The sequence below is a fragment of the Marmota marmota genome, unplaced genomic scaffold (genome assembly GCF_001458135.2).
Source record: "Marmota marmota marmota unplaced genomic scaffold, marMar, whole genome shotgun sequence".
Lineage (NCBI taxonomy): Eukaryota > Metazoa > Chordata > Mammalia > Rodentia > Sciuridae > Marmota > Marmota marmota.
Window position 1 is genome coordinate 71,248 of NW_025999862.1, and position 22,345 is coordinate 93,592.

Consider the following 22,345-nt stretch of genomic DNA (forward strand, 5'->3'; position numbering starts at 1 on the left):
AGAGCTCTGACCCAGACCTTTTCCTTTCTCTGCTGAAACCTAATTATCTAGGTCATGGGAAATCTGTTTCTCTTGCGTGGGAGCAACAGAACAGAAAATAAAGTAGTCGTTCCCTTATCCAGTTCTCAGAGACTTAGGAAGTAGCTCAAGGTAGAAAAATCTGAGTGAGGGCCTTTGTTCAGCATAGGACAGTGGTGGACTGACTTTTTATTTTTAGTAACTTGAAGTTACTCCTAGGGCAGGGGTTATGGCTCTGTGGTTGTGGCTAGAGTACTTGCCTTGCATGTGTGAGACACTGGCTTCGATTCTCAGCACTCTATATAAATAAGTAAATAAAGGTTCATCAACAACCAATAAAAATATTTTAAAAATTACTCCTAGGGCTGGGGTTGTGGCTTAGTAGTAGAGCGCTCACCTAGCATGTGTGAAACCCTGGGTGTGATCCTCAGCACCACATAAAAATAAGTAAATAAAAACAAAGGTATTAACAACAACAACAAAAAAAAAACTTAAAAAAAAAATTACTCTTAAAGGGGCTGGGGTTGTGGCTCAGCAGTAGAGCACTTGCCTAGCATGTGTGATGCCCTGGGTTCAATCCTCAGCACCACATAAAAATAAATAAATAAAACAAAGGTATTGTGTCCAACTACAACTAAAAAATAAATATTTTTAAAAATTACTCCTAAATATAATAATGATGATAAGAATAATACTTACTTTCTGACAGCAAGTTTGTGCATGTGCATGCATACACATGAATGCATATATTCATTTTAATCCTCAAATAAACCTAGGAGATACTTATACTCTTACAAAATTGAGATCTAGAAAAATTAAATAATTTGCCCAAGGTCTTATAACAACAGTACCTTATATATCAGGGTTGAGAGTTTGAAAACAGTTTGGCTTCAGTATCCAAACTCTTAAGCATTATATTATATTTTATTATATTTAGTACTTGTGTGTGTGTGTGTGTGCTATTTTGAGACAGGGTCTCACTAAGTTGTTTAGAGCCTCTCTAAGTTGCTGAGGCTGGCCTTGAACTTGCAATCCTCCTGTCTCAGCCTCCTGGGTTGCTGAGATTATAGGTGTGTCCACCAAGCCTGGCAATTTAGCTATTATATTATGCCATCTCTGAGTGGAGCCCTCTCCTTTCTCAAACAGGGTCTTCTGAACCACAGAACACAGAAAGTGACTGTTTTCTTAATTCTTCCTAAGATGGTATATAGCTAGTGTTATGCATAGGAGAGAAGTTATTTCATCAGGAATAGTGGATGCCTTAGAGTAACAGGGCTTAATTCTTAAGGAAACCTCATTGGGAAAGACTAAATGGAGTGAAGTATGTAAATGTCAGCTTTGTACAGAGCTATCCTGGAAATAATTTCCTGTTGGGTTGTTTTGGAGCCAATTTTGAACTCCAAACAAAGGACCAAATCTAGCTGGCCTGGGGGTGCACTCCTGTAATTCCAGTGGCTCAGGAGGCAGGAAGGAGGATGGCAAGTTCAAGGCCAGGGTCATTCTCTGCTTGGAGACAATTCACTTTGCTTTTACTTTACTTTCAAGTTACTTTCACTTATAATAAAGTTTTCTTGCATAGCAAAAAAATGAAAATATAATAAATAAAATAAAGTTTGAGGCCAGCCTCAGCAACTTAGTGTGGCCCCAAGCAACTTAATGAGACCCTATTATATTTTTCAAAATAAAAAGGGCTGGGGATGTAGTTTAGTGGTTAAGCATTCCTGGGTTCAATCTCTGGTACCAAAACAAAACAAAACAAATCTCATCCATTCCTTGCCCTGGAGATAGAGTTTTAGAGCTTTTGTCAGGGGAGTGGTAATGTCTTACAAATAACAATTGAGAAGAGCAATAGGCTGGGAAACAGTTTTGCCAAGCTAGTGTGACTTTATTTCATCCAATTATCAGTTTATCAGACCACATGCAATTTGTAGAAATAGTTCCTGCTTTTTTGACCTTCCTCTTCCTTTTCTTCACCTTATTCCCCTAAAATTTCAAAATCTAAAGATCACTAGACAGATATCCCAACTGTTTACCTGTGGACCTAGACATTTTCTTTTGGTCTAAAGCAGTTTCTCATGGACATTCTTTCCGTTCCAGTAACAAATTATGGAATGCTCTACTCTGCCTTTACTTGAATTTATAATAGGCTTGTGAATAGATTCCTAAGTTGATCCAAAATATCTTGGAATAACTGTGATAGATTTCCCCCACAACTTATTAAATAATACTAAATATGTATTGCTGGTGCTGACTCTTCCACATCATATAGAATCATTTGTAGGTAAATAATTGTAAGTTACACAATTCAAGTAATCTGTTCTTAAACTGCGTCAGGGATGGATATTGAATGTGTACAAGGAGGAAAGATGCTAGTGCGTGGATAGAATGAGGAAAATAGTTTTGATTTCAGTGCAAAGTCCTGGGTCCTGAACATGCATGGTGGGTTTGGGGCACTGCAAGAGACTTGTGTGGCTTGTATGGGGTGAACCAAAAATAGACTAGTTGGCCAGGTAATGTATGGCTTTATAACTTTGACTTTTACTCAGTATTCAATGATAAATCTTTTAAGTGTTTGAGAAGAAGAATGGTACTGTCCGATTTATATTTTTAAAAAAATCATCTGACTACTGTATTTTTTTTTTAAATTTTAGTTGTAGTTGGACATGATACCTTTATTTTATTTTAATGTGGTGCTGAGGATCGAACCCAGGGCTTCTCACGTGCTAGACGAGCACTCTACCACTGAGCCACAATTCCAGCCCATGACTACTGTATGAAACTGCTGCTTCTTTGAGACAAAGGGGTCAGTCAAGAGATTGTTGCAGGGCTGGGGATGTGGCTCAAGCGGTAACGCGCTCACCTGGCATGCGTGGGACACTGGGTTTGATCCTCAGCACCACATAAAAAAAAATTTAAAAATTGCAAGAATAAAGGGATGAATTGGCTTGAACTAGCATAGTAGCAGATGAAATGGATTTACAAATCCAGAATTCAGGATGGAGATTTGGGTTGTTGATGTAAATGTGGGCATTGTCAGTGTATGTGTGGTATTCAAAATCATGATTGTAGATGAAACTACTAAGAGTGCAAATGACTGAGTGTAGAGAAATCAAGAGATCTGAAGCCTGAGTCTTAGAATTGGTAAGAAACTGTCAAAGGAGAATGATGAGTGACCAATGAGGTAGAAAGATAAACAGGAGAGTTGGTACTGTGGATGCTAAGGGAAGAAAACATTTTCAAGATCAGCTAAGTTAAATGCTGCTGATAGGTCAAATATCATGAGGACCAAGAATTAGACACTCAAGCTCGGTAGGTCCTTGTATTCCTAGATCACATTGTAGGTTTATAAGGTGGTCTTGTTTCTAGTCTCATTAGTATTGTATCTGAAAAATAATGCTGTTTTTTTTTAATCTGAAGAATTTCTAATACTTTAAAGAGATATACCTTCTTTTGTCGGTATGTAATGCATTGCTCAGTGGGTCATTTATCTTTGTGGTTTAGTGAGGATGTGGGACACATAATGTTAAGGAACATGTTCTAGTCTCAGGGGAGAGTCTAACACCACCTGAGAAGCACTCATCAAGCCAAGTGCCACTTGTTGTCACTTGTTTTCATTCTCTGGACATTGCCTTCAAACAGGGTTCAGGTATAGGTAAAGCCAGAGAAGATAGATAACATGTAATTACACTGAAATAAAAAATGACTGTGCATCAAAATAGACTGTAACCAAGGTCATTAGGCTAGAAGATATTTGCATGCTAACAAAGAATCCAGAGAGATTAAAAGTAGTTAGAAAGACTAGCATTAGCCAATCTAACAGTATTCATTTTTAAAAATATCTATTTTAGTTGTTGATGGACCGACCTACCTACCTTCCTTCCTTCCTTCCTTCCTTCCTTCCTTCCTTCCTTCCCTTTCTTTCTTTTTTTCATATTTTTTTAGTTGTTGATGGACCTTTATTTTATTTATTTGTATGTGGTGCTGAGAATCGAATCCAGTGCCTCACACATGCCAGGCAAGCGCTGTACCACTGAGCCACACCCCCAGTCCCTAGTATTCATTTTTGACAGTATTTTGAATATGGGGATATTTATGTCATATACTACTGGGAGTACAAGTTGTCATTGCCTCTTCTTAATAGCAGAAAAATTGGAGACTACCAAAATGTCTGTTAATAAAGAGATAGAATATAGTTGTGGAATTGCCACTTGATTAAACAGAATACAGTTCAAACTGAAAAGCTTCTTCTCAGCAAAAGAAACAATCATTGAGGTGAAGAGAGAGCCTACAGAATGGGAGCAAATTTTTACCCCATGCACATCAGAGCACTAATCTCCAGGATATATAAAGAACTCAAAAAACTTAACACCAAAAAATAACCCAGTGAATAAATGGGCTAAGGAACTAAACAGCCATTTCTCAGAAGAAGATATACAATCGATCAACAAATATATGAAAAAATGTTCAACATCTCTAGCAATTAGAGGAATGCAAATCAAAACTATTCTAAGATTTCATTTCACACCAGTCAGAATGGCAATTATTAAGAATACAAGCAACAATAAGTGTTGGCAAGGATGTGGGGGAAAAGGCACACTCTTATGTTGCTGGTGGAACTGCAAATTGGTGCAAGCAATCTGGAAAACAGTATGGAGATTCCTTAGAAAGCTTGGAATGTAACCACCATTTGACCCTGCTATCCCACTCCTCAGTCTATACCCAGGGACTTAAAAACGGCATACTACAGGGATGCAGCCACATCAGTGTTTATAGCAGCACAATTCACAATAGCTAAATTGTGGAACCAACCTAGATACCCTTCAATAGATGAATGGATAAAGAAACAGTGGTGTGTGTGTGTGTGTGTGTGTGTGTGTGTGTGTTTATACACACACAGATATATATATATATATATATACATACATATGTATATACATATGTATATATATACACACGGAATATTACTCAGCATTGAAAAAGAATAAAATTATGGCATTTGCAGGTAAATGGATGAAGTTGAAGAATATCATGCTAAGTGAAGTAAGCCAATCCCCAAAAAAACAAAATCTGAATGTGTTCTCTGATAAGTGGATGCTGATCCATAATGGGAGTGGGGGGACAGCATGGAAGGAATGGAGGAACTTTGGATAGGGAAAAGGGGAGGGAGGAGAAGGGAGGAAACATGGGGGTAGGAAAGAGGTGGAATGAGATGGACATTATTTTTCTTGGTATATGTATGAATACATGAATGGTGTGACTCTACTTTGTGTACAATCAGAAAAATGAAAAATTGTGTTCCATTTGTATACTATGAATCCAAATGCATTCTGCTGTCATGTATAACTAATTAGAACAAATAAATAATTAATTTTTAAAAACTGTGCAGGAGCTAGGGTTGTGGCTCAGTGGTTGAGTGCTTGCCTAGCATGTGTGAGGCACTGGATTTGATTCTCAGAACCACATATAAACAAATGAACAAAATAAAGGTCCATCAACATCTAAAAAAATATGGCATGCATTAGAGAAGAAGAATGTTTTTGAGATTTATCAATGTGGATAGATCTCAAAAACAATGCTGAATTTAAAAACAAAACACAAGAGGGCTGGGGATGTGGCTAAAGCAGTAGCGCGCTCGCCTGGCATGCGTGCAGCCCAGGTTCGATCCTCAGCATCACATACAAACAAAACACAAGAAACATTCAGTGTGATAGTTTTGATGTGAACAAAATGTACACAGACACAAAATTATGCTATATAATTATATATTTGTATATAGAGGTGTTAGAAACAGAAGACTATGCAAAAAACTCATTATACTCTGACTAGTAGAGGTGGGGAAGTCTTAAAAAAGACTTTAGCTTTGTCTGTAGATTGAAAGTAAACATGATGGAATGTTTATTTCTAGGTGATAGACAACAGATTTTTGTTATATTCTTTTTTATACTTTTAAAATTTTATGTTAGCTGAAAAATTTAAAACAAGAGGGCCAAGTTTCATAGGATGAGCCCCCAAAGAATAAGTTGCCAATCTATTTACATGTAACTTACTCTTTTTTGTTTTTTAACCTAAATATCTACTTCTGTCTATTACGGGAAATAAGGTAACTTCATTATGTTAATGGTCTCTCCTAATGTGTGTCCTTGGCATCACACTCAGATGGATGATCTGTTAGCACAGATTGTACCCTTCATTCTGACTCTTGATTTTTATTAAAAAATTACTAACTGCAAGCATATCAACCCATGGGAAATATTTTTGCTTCTATAGCTGTCAGTACAGAGATGCTAACATGACAAAGAGGTGAGTGTAGAAGCTTAATAACAGCATTGTGCTTTTTCACTTGTCTAATCTTTTCCCTACAGGGAATCTTTAACCAGTTTCAGTGTAGTAGTGAAAAAGTGCTTCCATCTGATACTCTCCGCAGTGCTCTGGCAAAGACTTTCCAGGATGAACAGCGTTTCCAGCTGGGAATTATGGATGATGCTGCAGAGTGCTTTGTAAGTGCTGGCCTCTGGCCCTTTTTGATATGGGGCAGGTCTCCTAAATGGTCTCCACCAGGGCTGACTACTTTATGATGAGATTAACTATGCCCTGATCTTTATAGTTATAACTAGGAGTTCTCTAGTTTCCCCTAGGTCTGTAGTGTCTCTCCTATTGCAGTGTGAATTGCCTAATGACTTTATTATCTCTCCTTCAGGATTAGGCTAGTTTTATGCATGCCTTTGCATAAAACAGTGGCTCTTAGTTTCCAAGGAGCCATTAAAATACAAATTGCTGGATTGTACCCTCAGAGCTTCTGATTCAGTAGCCTGGGTTAGGGCACAAGAGTATCTATCTCTAATAAATTCCTAGGTGATGCTGATATTAATGCTGCTGGTCTGGGGACTTTTTGAATTTATCTGGTTTTAAAAATAGTCAACAGGGAATAATTGAGTCCCTAATATAAGTGTGATATGCTAAATAGACATCTGTGTTGCCCCCAATGACTCAATAGAAGATCCTAACTTTTCTGAATTGTGTGTTGTACCTATCAATCTTTAAAAGACTTTGTGGAACAAATAAAAACATCTAGATTGATGTACATCCCATCGAAGGATAAATATTGGGCCAAAAATTCTCAGAGGTACTCCTGAGAATTTGGATTGTTGAAAATGGCATCTCTACTCTGGAAAAGTTTGGTCATTTCTTATAGAACTAAACATGCAAACTCTACCATATGATACATCAGTTGCATTCCTGGACACATATCCCAGAGAAATAAAAAATTATGGTCATACAAAAATATATACATTAATGTTCATAGAAACTTTATACATAATAGTAAAAAACTGGAAGTAACCCAAGTGTCCTTCAGTGGATAGATAGTAAAACTGTAGTACTTTTATGCCATGGAATACTATGCAGCAATGAAAAGGAGTGAATGGTTGATTTATGTAACAACTTGGATGGATCTTCAGGGATCAGTGCTGAGTGAAATGTAATATCAAAAGATTATATACGTTATAATCCCATTTATATAACATTTTCTTTCTCTCTCTCTTCCTCCCTCCCTCCCTCCCTCTCTCTCTTTCTCTTTCTCCCCCCCTCCCCCCCAGGTATCGAACTCAGGAGCACTTAACCACTGAGCTACCTCCCTAGCCCTTTTTTATTTTTTATTTTAAGACAGTTTCTCACTAATTCTTGATTGCGGTGAGGTTACATGACTCTATACATGTTATAAAATTGCATAAACACACAAGTGCATGTAAAACTGATAAAATCTGAATAAATTAGATTATATTGACACCCATTTTCTGTTTTATTTTGTTTTTAAATACCTTTATTTTGTTTATTTAGTTTGTTTATGTGGTGCTGGGGATTGAACCTAGTGCCTCATGCATATTAGGCAAGCACTCTACCACTGAGCCACAACCCTAGTCCCCATTTTCTGTTTTTGATAGTTTTTTTTTTTTAAACTAAAGCCTTATAGTTATACATAGTAGTTAGGTTAATCCTGACAATATCATACATGTATAGAATTTGATTTCAGTTCATGTTCCTCCACTTTTGCCTTTCCTTCTCCCTCCCCCAGTTTTCTTTCCTCTACGGAGTTTCCTTTTGCTTATCTATTTATTTTTTATTTGTTCTTTCTGCTTTATACATAAAGGTGAAATTCCCTATGGTATATTTATGTCTGCACATAGCATGGTTTTAAAACATTCATTCTGCATTCTCTTTCCTGTCCTTCTCTCTATCTCCTTCTATTCTATTGATCTTTCCTATTTTTTTCGATATCAGATCCTCCTTACCTCCTTTCCCTTATTTTGTTCTAGCTTCCACATATGAGAGAAAACATTCCACCTTTGATTTCCTGAGACTGGCTTTTGATGTTGTTTTTTGAAAAAAGGTTAAAAAAAAATCAGTGGTACTGATTGGGGTTGAGGTTGTAGCTCAGTGGCAGAATGCTTGTCTAGCATGTGTGAGGCACTTGGTTCGATCCCTAGCTCCACATAAAAATAAGCAAATAAAATTAATGTATGCTAAAAAAGAATCAGTGTTCTTCCTCCTTTCCAGGAGGATTACTATTTTTCTGGGTAAATTGTTTACTAGTTTGTCCATTTGTCTGTTTAAGTATTGTTGGTATATTGCTTTTGTTCTTTCCCTGTTAGGAAAACCTCCTGATGAGAATTCACTTCCATATTGCGGATGAAACCAAAGAAGATATATGTACTGCCCAACACTGCATTTCCCACCAGAAATTTGCAATGACGTTGTTTGAGCAGGTGATCCCTTATCTTTGCCCCCATTTCTTATATCTTTCCTTCAAGAACACTTGATCCTGGGATATGGGTTATTAAATGGGTTACAAAACATTGTGACTGGCTGTTTAAGTTTTGTTTTTTCTCCCTGGCCCAGTGTGTATGTACTAGCTGTGGTGCCACTTCTGATCCCCTGCCTTTCATCCAGATGGTGCATTACATCTCCACTACTTCCCTTTGGTGAGTTTTAGAGAGTTCTCTGTTATACCCTTAGACACTCCACCAGTTTATTGGACTTTAACTGAAGGCCACCAAATAACATATATCCTTATTGCTGAATCTGTGTTCTGAACTCAGAACACTTATTTATTTAAAAATAACTTTTGTTCTCCTTCTTTCCCCTCCCATCCCTCCTCTTTTCTTAGGCTCAGTTCTGGTCAGCAAAGTGGGAGGAGAAGTGGGGATTCTATGAGCTTTGGATTTTGGGACAGGTAGCAGTACTCATATTGTGTTTGTGGGACACTGAGGCCGGTCAGGATAAGGGGCTGTGGATTTTGGGCAGAGGAAGAAAATCAAACATATGAATTAGGAGTTTGTATGAATGATTTTTTAAACAAATTTAACCATGACTCAGTACAAGTTCCACCATTACTCCCCTCTGTCTACCCCCTGCCCCATCTTGAAGCAATCAGGCTATTTGTATGCTGGAAAGACGAGAAAAACCTTCGCCAAGCATGTTTGGTGAGCTGTTGCAGAACGCCAGCACCATGGGGGATCTGCGGAACTGTCCGGTAAGTTAAGTTGTGGGGGTTCAGAGTGAGAAGGAGAATCTTGACTCAGTGGAATTGAGGCAGAGTCAGTGGGAAACTTGTTGATTTAGCATGGTATATATATTTCAGAGCAACTGTGGAGAGAGGATCCGGATTCGCCGTGTATTGATGAATGCTCCGCAGATTATCACAATTGGGCTGGTATGGGACTCCGACCATTCAGACTTGGCAGAAGATGTTATCCACAGTCTGGGCACCTGCCTTAAGTTGGGTGATGTGCGTGTTAGTTACCTTTATCTCTGACTTAGAGTTCTTGTATCTTAGTATTGCTCAAGCACTGAACAAAAAGGTATGTCTTAGATGACACATATTATAGAGTTTTGGACTGATATACTCATGCTTATTTATATAGATACCTGTACCTGTATGTATATGCTCACATATCTCCTTTGTGAAGGTGGTAAAGGCTTTTTAGAAGAAATGGGATGATTTTGACCTTAAAAAGGATAGGATTCGTAGAGCTTATTAGCTCCTGGTAAAAATGAATTAATCAATAGAGTTATTGCATGCTCTATTTATTGTTGTTTATAACAGCATGGTATAGCAAAGTATATATAACCAAAGGTAGTAAGGTCAAAGGTGTGAGCAATCCTGACCATAACTGCTATGGGATTTGAAGGAGTTGATACCTGAGCCCAGGCATATAAAAAACCAATATCTGTTGAGAAGGTAATGATGCAGCTTGGAGGAAAATTTAGTGTTTTTTTTTATATATATATATATATATATATATATATATTTTTTTTTTTAGTTGTAATTGTACACAATACCTTTATTTTTTTTATGTGGTGCTGAGGATTGAACCCAGCACCTCACACGTGCTCTATACCGCTGAGCCACAACCCCAGCCCCAATTTAGTGTTTTTTGAGGTGTATTTATTTAGGGAAATAGGGAAGAAGTCTTCAGATTGGATCTCTACTTTATCCAATCTATGTCCTAATGTAGGCACAGCCAGCGTTTTCCTTCAGTTCAAGAAGAACTAGAAAGTCTAGCTTTCTTTCTACTAGTTTCTCTCTAGGATAGTCCTTTGACTAAGGGAAGCCTTCATTGTTTTAAAGTTAACCCATTATTGAGGATAAATAAACTATCTGGGAACTTAATTTAGATCTCCTCAAGGTATCTGACCTGAGAAGGCTATCACAATAAAATCTCTTTTTAAAAATTTTCTATAGTCGGCATATTCTGTACTTTTTGGTTTAAATTTTATGTTTATTTCCCAACCATTTATGTTCCTCAAGGCCAGAATCCTTTTCCTCAAATGTTTTTGTATGGCTCTTAGTACTCAGGACAATGTTGGGTACCTAGGAACTGCAATGCTGGTAACCAGAATTGTATTGCTCCTCCTAAGGACTTTCTTCCCACTGCTTAAGTTCTTGTAGGAAATGTAATTTTTGTGTGGTCAGCTGATAAGAAGCCTTTGAAAATTAAGAGCGTTTAAATAAAAACACTTTCTAGGTTCCTGATAGGCTTCAAGGAGAAAATATTGAAAAATATGAAGAAAACATCACCTCTTGCCAACTTACTGACCACCATCTGTCTTGCTTTTCCTTCCTTTTTCCCTTCTTAAGTTTATTTCTGTTTTTTAAATTTTTATTTGTTCTTTTTAGTTAGAATCCATTTTGATATGTTTATATAAGCATGAAATATATCTTATTCTAATTAGGATCCCAGTCTTGTGAATGTTTAGGTTTATTTCTGATGATTAATCTGGACTAGTAAAAAAAAACTTAGACTGAAGGGAGGAGGAAGCAAGTTAGTACCTTAATTAGATGTTGATGGAGCCTACTGAGAGGTGATGTGAAATGGTTGAATATGTAACAGTTCTTTCTTTTCTTTTTTTTTCCTATAGCTATTTTTCAGAGTGACAGATGACCGGGCCAAGCAGTCTGAACTGTACTTAGTAGGAATGATCTGTTATTATGGCAAACATTATTCTACATTCTTTTTTCAAACAAAGATACGCAAGTGGATGTATTTTGATGATGCTCATGTCAAGGAGGTAGGAATAGTCAAGGCTGTCTTGAAGGGTTTGGTGACTGCAATGAGAAAAGCAAGAATAGCCAGGCACAGTGGCACACACCTATAATCCCAGTGACTCAGGAGACTGAGGCAGGAGAATCTCATTTGAGGCCAGTCTCATTAATTTAGCAAGTTCCTCAGTAACTTTGCAAGATCCTGTCTCAAAATAAAAAGGGATGGGGATGTAACTCAGTGATAAAGCACCCCTGGCTTCAATCCCCAGTACCAAAACCAAACAAATAAAAACAAGGATATTCATTTATCTTCATTTTTCATTTTTGTAATTTTGAATGGTGATCCCACCCATCTCTTTAAGATGTACTTTATATTTTTATCTTTCTGGGTAACTATATGCCAAATTTTATATGAGTATTATTAGTTTTGTCTTCTCCAATAGATGCCTAGTTCTTTGAAGACAGGATCAGTGTATCTTCTGTTATTTTTTCTGAATCCCCTCATCAGAAAAAATAGTCCTGTATTTATAGTTGATGAAGTATTTTTTAAAGTGTGTTAATTAGTTCATTTGAGTGGGAATAGGCTAATCTCTCAAATTTGGGTATAAGGTCAACACAAAATTTAGAATTCCAAATCTTGGAATGGAATTACCAGTGGGCAATACTTTGTCTGAGGGCTGAAATACATTATTCTTTAATTTTTTTTTTTTATTTTCCAAAGTGTCCTATTCAGATTAGCATGTTTTGCAGGGGTAATGTAGGGAAAATACGGCCATAGTGATACTTAAAGCAGGAAACTTGGTACTGTCTAAAGCACAAAGTGATCTGTATGAGTAGAAAGCCCCTTGTGATGACATTAGCAACTAGGGGGAACTTCTGAATATACCAATTCATGGACTTGAAGCAGTATCTTTGTCAAGTTCTCTTATCTCTCTCTCTCTCTCTCTCTCTCTTTTCTTCCCCTCTCTCTCTCCCTCCCCCGCTCTCTTTGTTGTTGTTATAATTTGGGGAGACATATAAATTATTTGAGTATTAGGTTTTTATTTGAAAAATACTCTTATAAGGTATTATAATATTTGTGTGCTTGCTTCAGCAGCACATGTACTAAGATTGGAATGATACAGAGATTAGCATGGCCCTTATACAAAATTGATAAGCAAATTCATGAAGTATTCCATATTTTTATAGCAAATTATTAAATAAAGTTATAAAACAAAAAAAGGTTTGTATGGGGAAGCATAAATGTGCTTAATTAAAATAATGGGAATGATATTGGCCAAGTTATATTGTATTATGTGCATGTAGAAATCTGTAACAGTAAATTCCACTGTTATGTACAACTATAATATGTTAACAAAAAAGTTTGGGGGGAGGAACAAAAATAAAATAATATAATGGTACCTCAGTTATAAATTTTTTGAATATCTGCTATGAATAAAGCACTGTTCTCATTGTCTAACTGCTACAATATAGGTCACATTTAAGAGTGTGCCTGATTCAAGCTTAAGATGGGATGAGCATGGGGATTTGGTTGGACTGTTGTTTCCATGGCTGTTCTGTTATTCTTTTCCACTGTGATAGCAGAGCTGAATCCATCATAGGCTAAGACTGAGAGGTTCAGCTGTCTATTCTAAGCAGCTTGACATTTTATGCCCTATCATGTGTGAACTCTGAAACTGAATGCCATTTATTCTATATCAGTCTGCAAGAGAAAGCCTGTGTTCTCTTCAGCTTCCTAAAAGTGATTTTAATATATAGGAGTAAATAATAGAAATGCAAAATTCAAATGAAGGCTTTAATTAAATGTCTGAGAAAAGAACTTGGTCATTAAGGCAACTGAAGTTCAGAGCTTTTATTCATATTTTAAAACTGAATTGATGTTTCACAGAAATAAAAGTAATTTTATTATTTATTTTATGGGATTTTTTTTTTAGTTGATGGATCTTCATTTTATTTATTCATTTATATGCAGTGCTAAAATCGAACCCAATGCCTCACACATGCTAAGCAAGTACTCTACCACTGAGTTACAGCCCCAGCCCCAATTTTATGGAATTTTTAATGCTTTCTAAAAGGATTTAGCAAAAAAAGATTAAACAAAAAGATTTATTAAGTTTAGGTCTAAGATCTCTTTTGTTGTTTCTTTACCCATTTCTTTTCTTTAGTAAAGCTGCAGAAGAAGATATGTTTTGAATTGTGGATATGAAGTATAATTGTCATGTTTTTCTGATTGTTTTTGATATAGATTGGCCCCAAATGGAAGGATGTGGTAACCAAATGCATCAAGGGACATTATCAGCCCTTGCTGCTGCTTTATGCAGACCCCCAGGGTACCCCAGTGTCTACCCAGGACTTGCCTCCCCAAGCTCAGTTCCAGTCATACATCAGGACATGCTATGATAGTGAAGATTCAGGTGAGCAACCTATTTCTCTACCTCTCCCCTCTTCCCATTCCATGTGTTCAGATAGTTGGGACTCATATTTGGGTGCTTAGCACACAGCCTAGCTTGGAGAGAGAGAGGATCCATTATATATAAGAAAGAAGTGACAACTTGTGCTGAAACCTAACTTGTGTCAGGCTTTGTTTTCTTCTGCCTTCAAAGGTATGTTTCCTAAGTCAGTTTGCCCCAGCTCAAAAGTGAGAAGGAAACTATGTTTATTTACACCAAGAAACTAAGTTTGTGAGGGAGACCTCAAGTAGTTAGTCTTCTAATGTTAGTAAAGAGGGTTGATTTTTACTAGCAATTTTAACAGTGACTTAAATGAATTGTTAAGACAAGAAAAATTGAATCACTGTAAAGCTAATCATTTTGGGGGGATGGTAAGAGAATTTTGTTTTAAAATTCCAAATGCAAGAGTGATATTCCTTCGCTTATAAATCAATTTCTCTTTTCTGAGTCAATTTTTTAGAACTTAAATGATTTCCTATGCAAACAGTTTTCAGTTTGATGGCCACAGTCTCAGAGTAGCCCACAGAGGCTCTTAATATTTGAACTATAATCCTAGTAGTTTTGGTCTGATTTCTGACAAAGAAGAAGAAAAAAAAATTTTCCCTCTTCTGGATATAGCAGTGACTCTTAGTATATTTATGAAGGAGAAGATATTTGGATTTGACATTTTTCTCCTTCCCTACTGCTTGGTATCTGGTGCTTTCTTCATACTTATTGTACCCCACATACTTCTCTCTTAAATCACTCATTTGTTCTACTATGCATATTTCAGTTAGGTGTTTGAAAGAAAGCATTCTGACTGAACTAATTAAAACCAAAGATTAGATATCTGCCTCATAATTTCTCAGTGGTATTAAAAATGCATATAATGTCAATTAAAATTTTTATAGCAACATTCATGGCAGTTTAGGAAAAATATTATAGGATAGGGTTGGCCTGGGACTTTCCATCCAAATCAATCTTACTTCCCACAACATTTTCATTTCTTCCACTTTTTCCCCATAGGTTTTCTCAAATCCCACAGTTTTTGCACAGTGGCAGGCAAAGTGAGGGCTTTAGCAAGTTAGGGGCAAAGTGGAAGGAATTTTATATGTGTCTGGAATTTAGGAAGAATGACTCTGTAATATATCTTTCTCACCCTTCTAGGAGGTTCTTGCTTTACAGTCTTTTGTTGCATCCATTTCTTTTCCTCTTTGTCACTGTCTTTCCTCACTTTTGCATATGTGTTTCCTCCTTCCCTTAGGGAGGGAGCCCTCCATCTCAAGTGACACTCGAACAGATTCCTCAACAGAGAGCTATCCCTACAAACACTCCCACCATGAGTCTGTGGTCAGTCACTTCTCTTCTGATTCTCAGGGGACAGTCATCTATAATGTGGAGAATGATTCCATGTCCCAGAGCAGTCGGGACACAGGTAGGGACTTACACAGAGGACCCTTCTTGCCTAATTCAATTCCTGCATAGAAGGTCTCCCAAGAAAAAGAAACAGAGGCAAGTCAGAAATGTTTGCCATGATGGGTAGAAAGGCACAGAACTTGGGTAATTATGTGGAATGCAAGGAAACAACACACTTCTGAATGAACAATGATACTCCATTGCACCCACTCCTGTCAACAGCAACAAATCAATAAGGGCCATTGTAATATGATTGTTTGATGTGATTATTTCTGAAGTCTGTTTTTCTCCTGTTATTTGCTTTTATTGTGCATTCCACACAGAGAACGTTCTTAAATTATTTTATCTGTAGGAGAGTATACCTGCGTCAGTAGAAGCAGGAAGAAACCAATATAGTGAATACAAGAAAGAATAGAGTGAATCCTGAGATGAAAAGTTCATTGTGGGAGATAGAATTATCTGAGGCATAACACAGTACCCATATTCTTTTTTTTTTTTTTTTTTGGTGCTGGGTATTGAACCCAGAGCAAGCACTCTACTAACTAATCTATATCCCCAGCCTCTTTTTTTTTTTCAATATTTTTTTAAATTGTTGATGGACTTTATTTTATTCATTTATTTACAAACAATGCTGAGAATCAAAACCAGTGCCTCACACATGTGAGGCAAGCACTCTACCACTGAGCCGCAACTCCAGCCCAGTGCCCATGTTCTTAAGAAATTGGGGAATTTGTGAGTTTCTGGCTTCATATTGGGGAGTTATAATCTCTGTCTGGCCTTTTTTTAAAGTGAGAATTTCACGCATTCATAAGTATGTAGAAGAGTATACTGCCCCTCTAGGTACCCATCACTTAGTTTAGTAATGATAATTCATAACCAATTTAGTTATACCCACTTTTCCCACTCCTGAATTATTTTGGACCAAATCCCAAGCATTGTATTTCTTTCATAAATAGTTTGGTATGTATTGCCAAAACATAATAATTTTTTTTTTATACAAAGCATTATTACATTTAAAAATAGTAATGAGAGCTGGGTATATAGCTCAGTGGAGTAATGTTTGCCCAGCATACATGAGGCCCTGGGTTAGATCCCCAGCACTGGCCCCACCCCCACAAAGAAGATAATTCCTTAAAACCACTAAATAGCCAATGAATGTTCAAATATTATTTTATAAATGTCATATTTTAAAAATTATTTTTGTGTTTCACATAAAATCCAAATGAGGTCTGCACATTGTGATAGGTTGAGTCTTTTAGGTTACTTTTAACTTATAGGCTTTGCCTCTGTTTTTTTCCTTGTAATTTATTGTTGAAGAACTAGGGATTTTGTTCTGTACATTTCTTACATTTTGAATTTTGCTGATTTTATCCCTAGGTATACTTTAACTTTTTCTGTCTCTTATTTCTCATAAATTGGTAATTAGATTTAGAAGTTGATCAAATTCATGTTGGATTTCTTTTGATGACTGCTGCATAGATGGTGTTAGGTGTGACTATAAGGCCATATTTCTGAAATAGTGAACCAGGGAGAAGCCAGACCAACGATAAACTGGGTGCTTTTTCTAGGAAAGTGAGGTTTATGTTAAATAAAGGTTTGATTATGGGACCTGTCTTTTACATTGTAAGATTTAGTTGCTCCAAGTAATTTCTTCCTTCCTTAAATCTTTTTTTGTCAGCCCAAATATAACAAAAGAAAAAAAAGCAATAAAAAAATATATGGAGCCATTGGTAGAAAATAAGTATCCATATCACTACTTTGATGATACCTGAATATCAACAAGGATTTTCATATACAAACATGAAAACAAATTTCTGTTAACTCTATGTGCATTTGAGAAGCAAGGGAGTTTTCTCTAAGCATGTCTTCAAATTTAATTCACCTTCTGGCTTTTAGCAGCTTAGTTAACAATATCCTTTAGAACCTAATCTTTGTTGTAAAGTCAGAATCATACTCAGGACATTTGTCTGCTATGGGCATGAAGCAGGGCAAGTTGCATAAAATATCCCAGCCTCCCTGGGTTTCCTAATAATTACTATTGAGGGACTATGAAATATAATGTCTGGGTGAAGTCGAGTCTGGCAAAGCATGGGTAGAAGATGAAAAAGAGAATTAATCAAAATTGAAATGTCTTTTATTTTTTGAAATTTATTTACTTACTTTTATTTTATTTATTTATTTTTATGTGGTGCTGAGGATCAAAACCAGTGCCTCACACATATCAGGCATGTGGTCTACCACTGAGCTACAGCTACAGCCCCTGAAATGTCTTTTTAAGTGATGCTTATTTAAGGACTGTTTAGAACTGGGTCTTTAAGCCATACATAATCAGAACTCTTATGGTCAAATGCTGGGGCCCATGAGATAATACCAAATGTACTAAAAATCCAACCTCACTTAATATGTGTTGCCAAATAAAGAAGAACTCTTTATTCAATTTGTGAAAAAAAATATATTCATATATACACACACACACACACACACACGCACACATGAAATTTTAATAGAAGCTTTAAAACTTACTTTTAAAATTTACCAAGATTTGGGATGTATCTGGTAGAGTACCTGCTTAGCATTTGCCAGGCTCTAGGTTTGATTCCTAGCAGTAAAGAGGCAAACAAAAAGTTACTAAGCATGTGTCTTTAGTCCTTCTGGTCATTGGAAAGATTATGAGTGCGGTTTGAGTCTGGTAATTGCTCAGGAGACATTTTACATTTGTTAAATATCTGAGTTTCTCTGCATTTATCTACAGAGAGAAACCTATTCATAGATAGCTTTGGCCACAAATGCTTCTAATCTGTGGTACTGCCATGAATCCCTAGGTTCTCAAGGGGATCGAGGTCACTCAGATACCAGCTTACTCCCATTTCCTTGTTCTTTTAGGACATCTGACTGATAGTGAATGTAATCAGAAACACACATCCAAGAAAGGGTCCCCAGTAGAGCGCAAGAGGAACTCTGGCCGTCTTAGGAGGAAAGGTGATGAGCCACAGGCCTCAGGATATCACAGTGAAGGCAAGCTTCTGCATTGCTTCTCATTTTCATTTCCTATCAAACTTGTGTCACATTCAGACTGTTGGCTTCTCCTTTCTGTTCAAAGGGTTTTACCTTACTTTCTGGACTTTAGGATCTGGGTATTTCTAATCACTTTAAACATCTATATTTGATTCATTCTTTGTGTTTTTAGGAGAAACACTGAAAGAGAAACAGGCTCCTAGGAACGCCTCCAAATCATCCAGCAGCACCAACAGGCTAAGGGATTTTAAAGAGACAGTCAGCAATATAATTCATAACAGACCATCCCTGGCTTCTCAGACCAATATAGGATCTCCCTGTGGGGGTAGGGGAGGAGACCAACCTGACAAAAAACCTCTTAGGAACCTGTCTTTACACTCTCGTGATTGGGAAATAGAGAGTACCAGCAGTGAGTCAAAATCCAGTTCTTCTAGCAAGTATCGTCCAACATGGAGACCCAAACGAGAATCTCTGAATATTGACAGTATTTTTAGTAAGGACAAAAGGAAGCATTGTGGCTATACCCAGCTTAGCCCTTTTGCTGAGGACTCAGGTAAGGAGATAATTAGGGAAGAATTGGACTTTATAATAAAGATGATGGTATTTTTAAGAATTTGATTTTCTGATATACCTGGCAAGGTACATTTTTACTCTGATGTCTGGTTTGGGGGGAATGTGAGTTCAATGAATGAGTGGTTGGAGGGAGGGATAGGTCTTTATATAGGCAGATGTTTAATTTACTTCCTTTTCCTTACTTGTCCTTTCATTGGGATAGCTAAAGAATTTACACCAGATGAACCAAGCAAGCCACCTGCTTACAACACTAAACCTGTTGGACCAAGCCCTCAGTACAAACCCTGGGGCTCAGCACGACTAACCTCTCATCTTTTAGAGCAACAACCTCGCCTAATCCAGCGAATGGAATCTGGTTATGAGAGCAGTGAGAGGAACAGCAATAGCCCTGTCAGCCTGGATGCAGCCTTGCCTGAGAGCTCGAATATTTGCAGGTATTGTTTGGATTTTGAATAGAGGTGTTGTCCCTTGCAGCAATGTGAGCCACCTAATTGGAGATTTCAACCATGGCTTAAATAAATTGAGAAATGGGCTTTAATATTATCTATGTGCTCTACCAACTTTATATAGCAGCAGCACCCTCTGCTGGCAGGAAGAACAAAGGTGCTTAAGAAGTGAGAAAGCTTTCAAGTATCAGATATAAAATAATTCTTTAGTGCCTACTTCAGCAGCATCTGTACTAAAATTTGAAGAATACAAAAAAGATTAACATGGCCCCTTTTGCAAGGATGTGTAAATTTTTGAAATGTTCCATATTTTGCTGGGCTTGATGGCTCATACCTGCAATTTCAGCAACTCAGGAGGCTGAGGCAGGAGGATTACAAGTTCGAGGCCAGCCTTAGGAATGTAGCCAGGACCTAAGTAATTTAGCGAGAACCTGCCTCAAAATTAAAAGGGTTGGGGGGTTATAGCTCAGTGGTAAAGTACCTCTGATTCGATTCCAAAAACAAAGTAAATGTTTCAAATTTTCCTGATATGTAGGATGAACAAGTTTAGAGTTCTAATATACAACAATGAGGAATATAGGTATTAACATTGTACTGTATATAGAATTCATGTTACATGAGATCTTAGCTGCTCTTGCCACAAAAATAAGAGTAACTATATAAGATGATGGTTATGTTCATTTTGCTTCACTTACAATAATCTTTTTATCATCTATGTGTATCTTATAACATAATTTTCTATATCTTAAATATATATAATTTTAAAATGTATTTTAAATTACTTAATAATTTTCAATGAAAGAATCAATTAGTGAAGCAAACCTTTATAATTCTATAATCAGAAAAAACCCAACTGTTACTTATTCTTGCTTTCTAATTTGAAAGAGTTTTTGTTTTTGTTTGGTTTTTTAGGGTAACTGGGTATTCTGGGTTTTATGAAGCCAGTGATATTCATAATCCTGTAAGATAATGGTGACAATTTAGACAGAGTTCATTGCATTCTACTTGTAAGGCAGTTTGTTCTATGTGTTTTTGATCTACATATATTAGTTTTACTGAATTGCCACAGACACGATTTCACTAATAGTATAGCTGCTCTAAAAGGAAAGATTATATTTTCTGCAAGGGTGATATCATATCCTCATTCTTTCCCACTCTTCTTCTGTAGGCACAGGACCCTTTTCAGTTTTGCACATGAGATGATGCCAAAATATTTAATAAGATTGGGCTGGGGATATAGTTCAGTAGTAGAGTACTTGCCTAGCATGCACAAGGCTTTGGGTTTGGTCCCCACCACCACCACAGGGGAAAAAAAGAAAAAAAATTAGCAGGAAAAGGGAAGATAATATATAATATGTTCATTAATTCATTTAATAGATTTTGAGTGTCTATTGTGTCAGATACTATGTATGTTAGAAGCATAAGATGTAAATGAGTTAAGATAAAATGGAGGAAATGAGTGGAATTGAAAATGGAGGGATTGTAATATTTTTTCAATTTCCAGAAGAAGTTTAGCAGAAGCGTGTGTGTGTGTGTGTGTGTGTGTGTGTGTGTGTGTTTTATACTAGGATTGAACTCAGGACCTTACACGTTCTAGGCAAGTGCTTACCTTTGAGCTACATCCCCAGCTTCCCCTTCCCCACCCTTTTTTAAAAAAAAAAGGCTCTTGCTATGTTCAGGCTGTCTTTGAACTCCTGGTTCAGACAGTCCTCCTGCCTCAGCTTCCTGAATAGTTAGGACTGCAGGTGCGTGCTACCATGCCTGGCTCTCAGAAACTTTAATTATATTAATTTGATGTTTTGTTGTAGGAATTTAGTCTTGTTAGTATTGCAAGTAATCACCCTTCTGATGCTTCTACTAGATTCTGGGTTCTTTTTTGAAGGGATCCAAGTGCTAAGAGATCAGCTGGGATAGTCCCTTCTTGGCGTCATATCCCAAAGTCTCACAGCAGTAGCATCCTAGAGGTGGACTCCACAATATCCATGAGTGGCTGGACAAAACTCAACCCCTTTCAGGTAAGCAGAAAGACAGTGGATTTGGAGGACTGGATTTGAAGATTAATTCTATTTGGGGAACAGCCTTACCTGAGTAGATTTAAATAAGTTAGAGGACAGTTATAGTTTGAGTATATCTTCAGAATGTTAATACGGATGTTTTCTAGCTGCTCCATCTTTGGATTTATCTTTTTTGTTGTTGTTGTTCTGTATCATGACTTGCCTCAGTGTTTCTACTTTGGGGAGAGTCCTTGGGAATAAAGGGAGAAAAAATTGGTGAACAGCAGTAATAACAACTCCATTCTTAAAAAGAATAACTCTTAGTGTTTTCCTTAGTATAGGGGTAGCTTCCTCAGAAATTAGTTTATTATTGATTAGTACTATGAATTGAGATACAAAAAGGACATATAGGCTATGGGCAAAACTGTGAAATAAGTGATTCAAACTTAACATTGCCCTTGCCTGTACATCCTAGTCTTAACTACCAAGTCTCTTGACAGTTACTGAAGGTTCTTACAGGTGGTTGGATAGGGGGGATGCAGCAGTATTAATAAAAATACACAAACCATTTTAGTTTTTTAATATGTGTGCTATAGGTTGCTGACATCTGGTAGAACAGAGTAATACCCATAGAGTCATATACGTTAGGAATACTGGGTTAAGAGTAAATTAGATGCATGGTATTATCTCTACTCCTTTATATTGTCTAAGAGTTGCCCTGTGACATAATATATGATCTATTTTTGAGAAGGATCCATGTGCTGCTGAGAAAAAAGTGTAACTGCTTGATGTTGGGTGGTATATTCTATATATGTCAATTAAGTCTAGGTTATTAATTGTGTTATTGAGTTCTATAGTTTCCTTATTCAACTTTTGTTTGGAAGATCTGTCCAGTGGCGAGAGAGGTGTGTT

The 22,345-nt window shown here is 36.8% G+C and overlaps 1 protein-coding gene and 2 non-coding genes across 9 annotated transcripts in view; all 3 read left to right on the forward strand.

The window, feature by feature from the left end:
- Positions 1-22,345, forward strand: part of Usp54 (ubiquitin specific peptidase 54) — a 69,546-nt gene that overhangs the window by 22,582 nt on the left and 24,619 nt on the right. For 3 of the 7 annotated variants that reach the window (XM_048808953.1, XM_048808959.1, XM_048808968.1), the window contains exons 3-13: positions 6,381-6,515; positions 8,667-8,780; positions 8,914-8,996; positions 9,442-9,547; positions 9,656-9,802; positions 11,437-11,586; positions 13,806-13,974; positions 18,289-18,420; positions 18,593-18,973; positions 19,196-19,427; positions 21,322-21,469. In XM_048808953.1, coding sequence (XP_048664910.1) covers positions 6,381-6,515; positions 8,667-8,780; positions 8,914-8,996; positions 9,442-9,547; positions 9,656-9,802; positions 11,437-11,586; positions 13,806-13,974; positions 18,289-18,420; positions 18,593-18,973; positions 19,196-19,427; positions 21,322-21,469 — 1,797 coding nt within the window. Of the gene's footprint in view, positions 1-6,380; positions 6,516-8,666; positions 8,781-8,913; positions 8,997-9,181; positions 9,248-9,441; positions 9,548-9,655; positions 9,803-11,436; positions 11,587-13,805; positions 13,975-15,253; positions 15,425-18,288; positions 18,421-18,592; positions 18,974-19,195; positions 19,428-21,321; positions 21,470-22,345 lie in introns of all 7 variants that reach the window. The other 4 variants (XM_048808942.1, XM_048808950.1, XM_048808939.1 and 1 more) reach the window with 3 other exon arrangements.
- On the forward strand, positions 12,641-12,744 carry LOC125618731. The gene has a single exon (XR_007350142.1). It is a non-coding gene; the product is annotated as a U6 spliceosomal RNA (small nuclear RNA).
- On the forward strand, positions 19,649-19,753 carry LOC125618744. Its single transcript, XR_007350145.1, has one exon. It is a non-coding gene; the product is annotated as a U6 spliceosomal RNA (small nuclear RNA).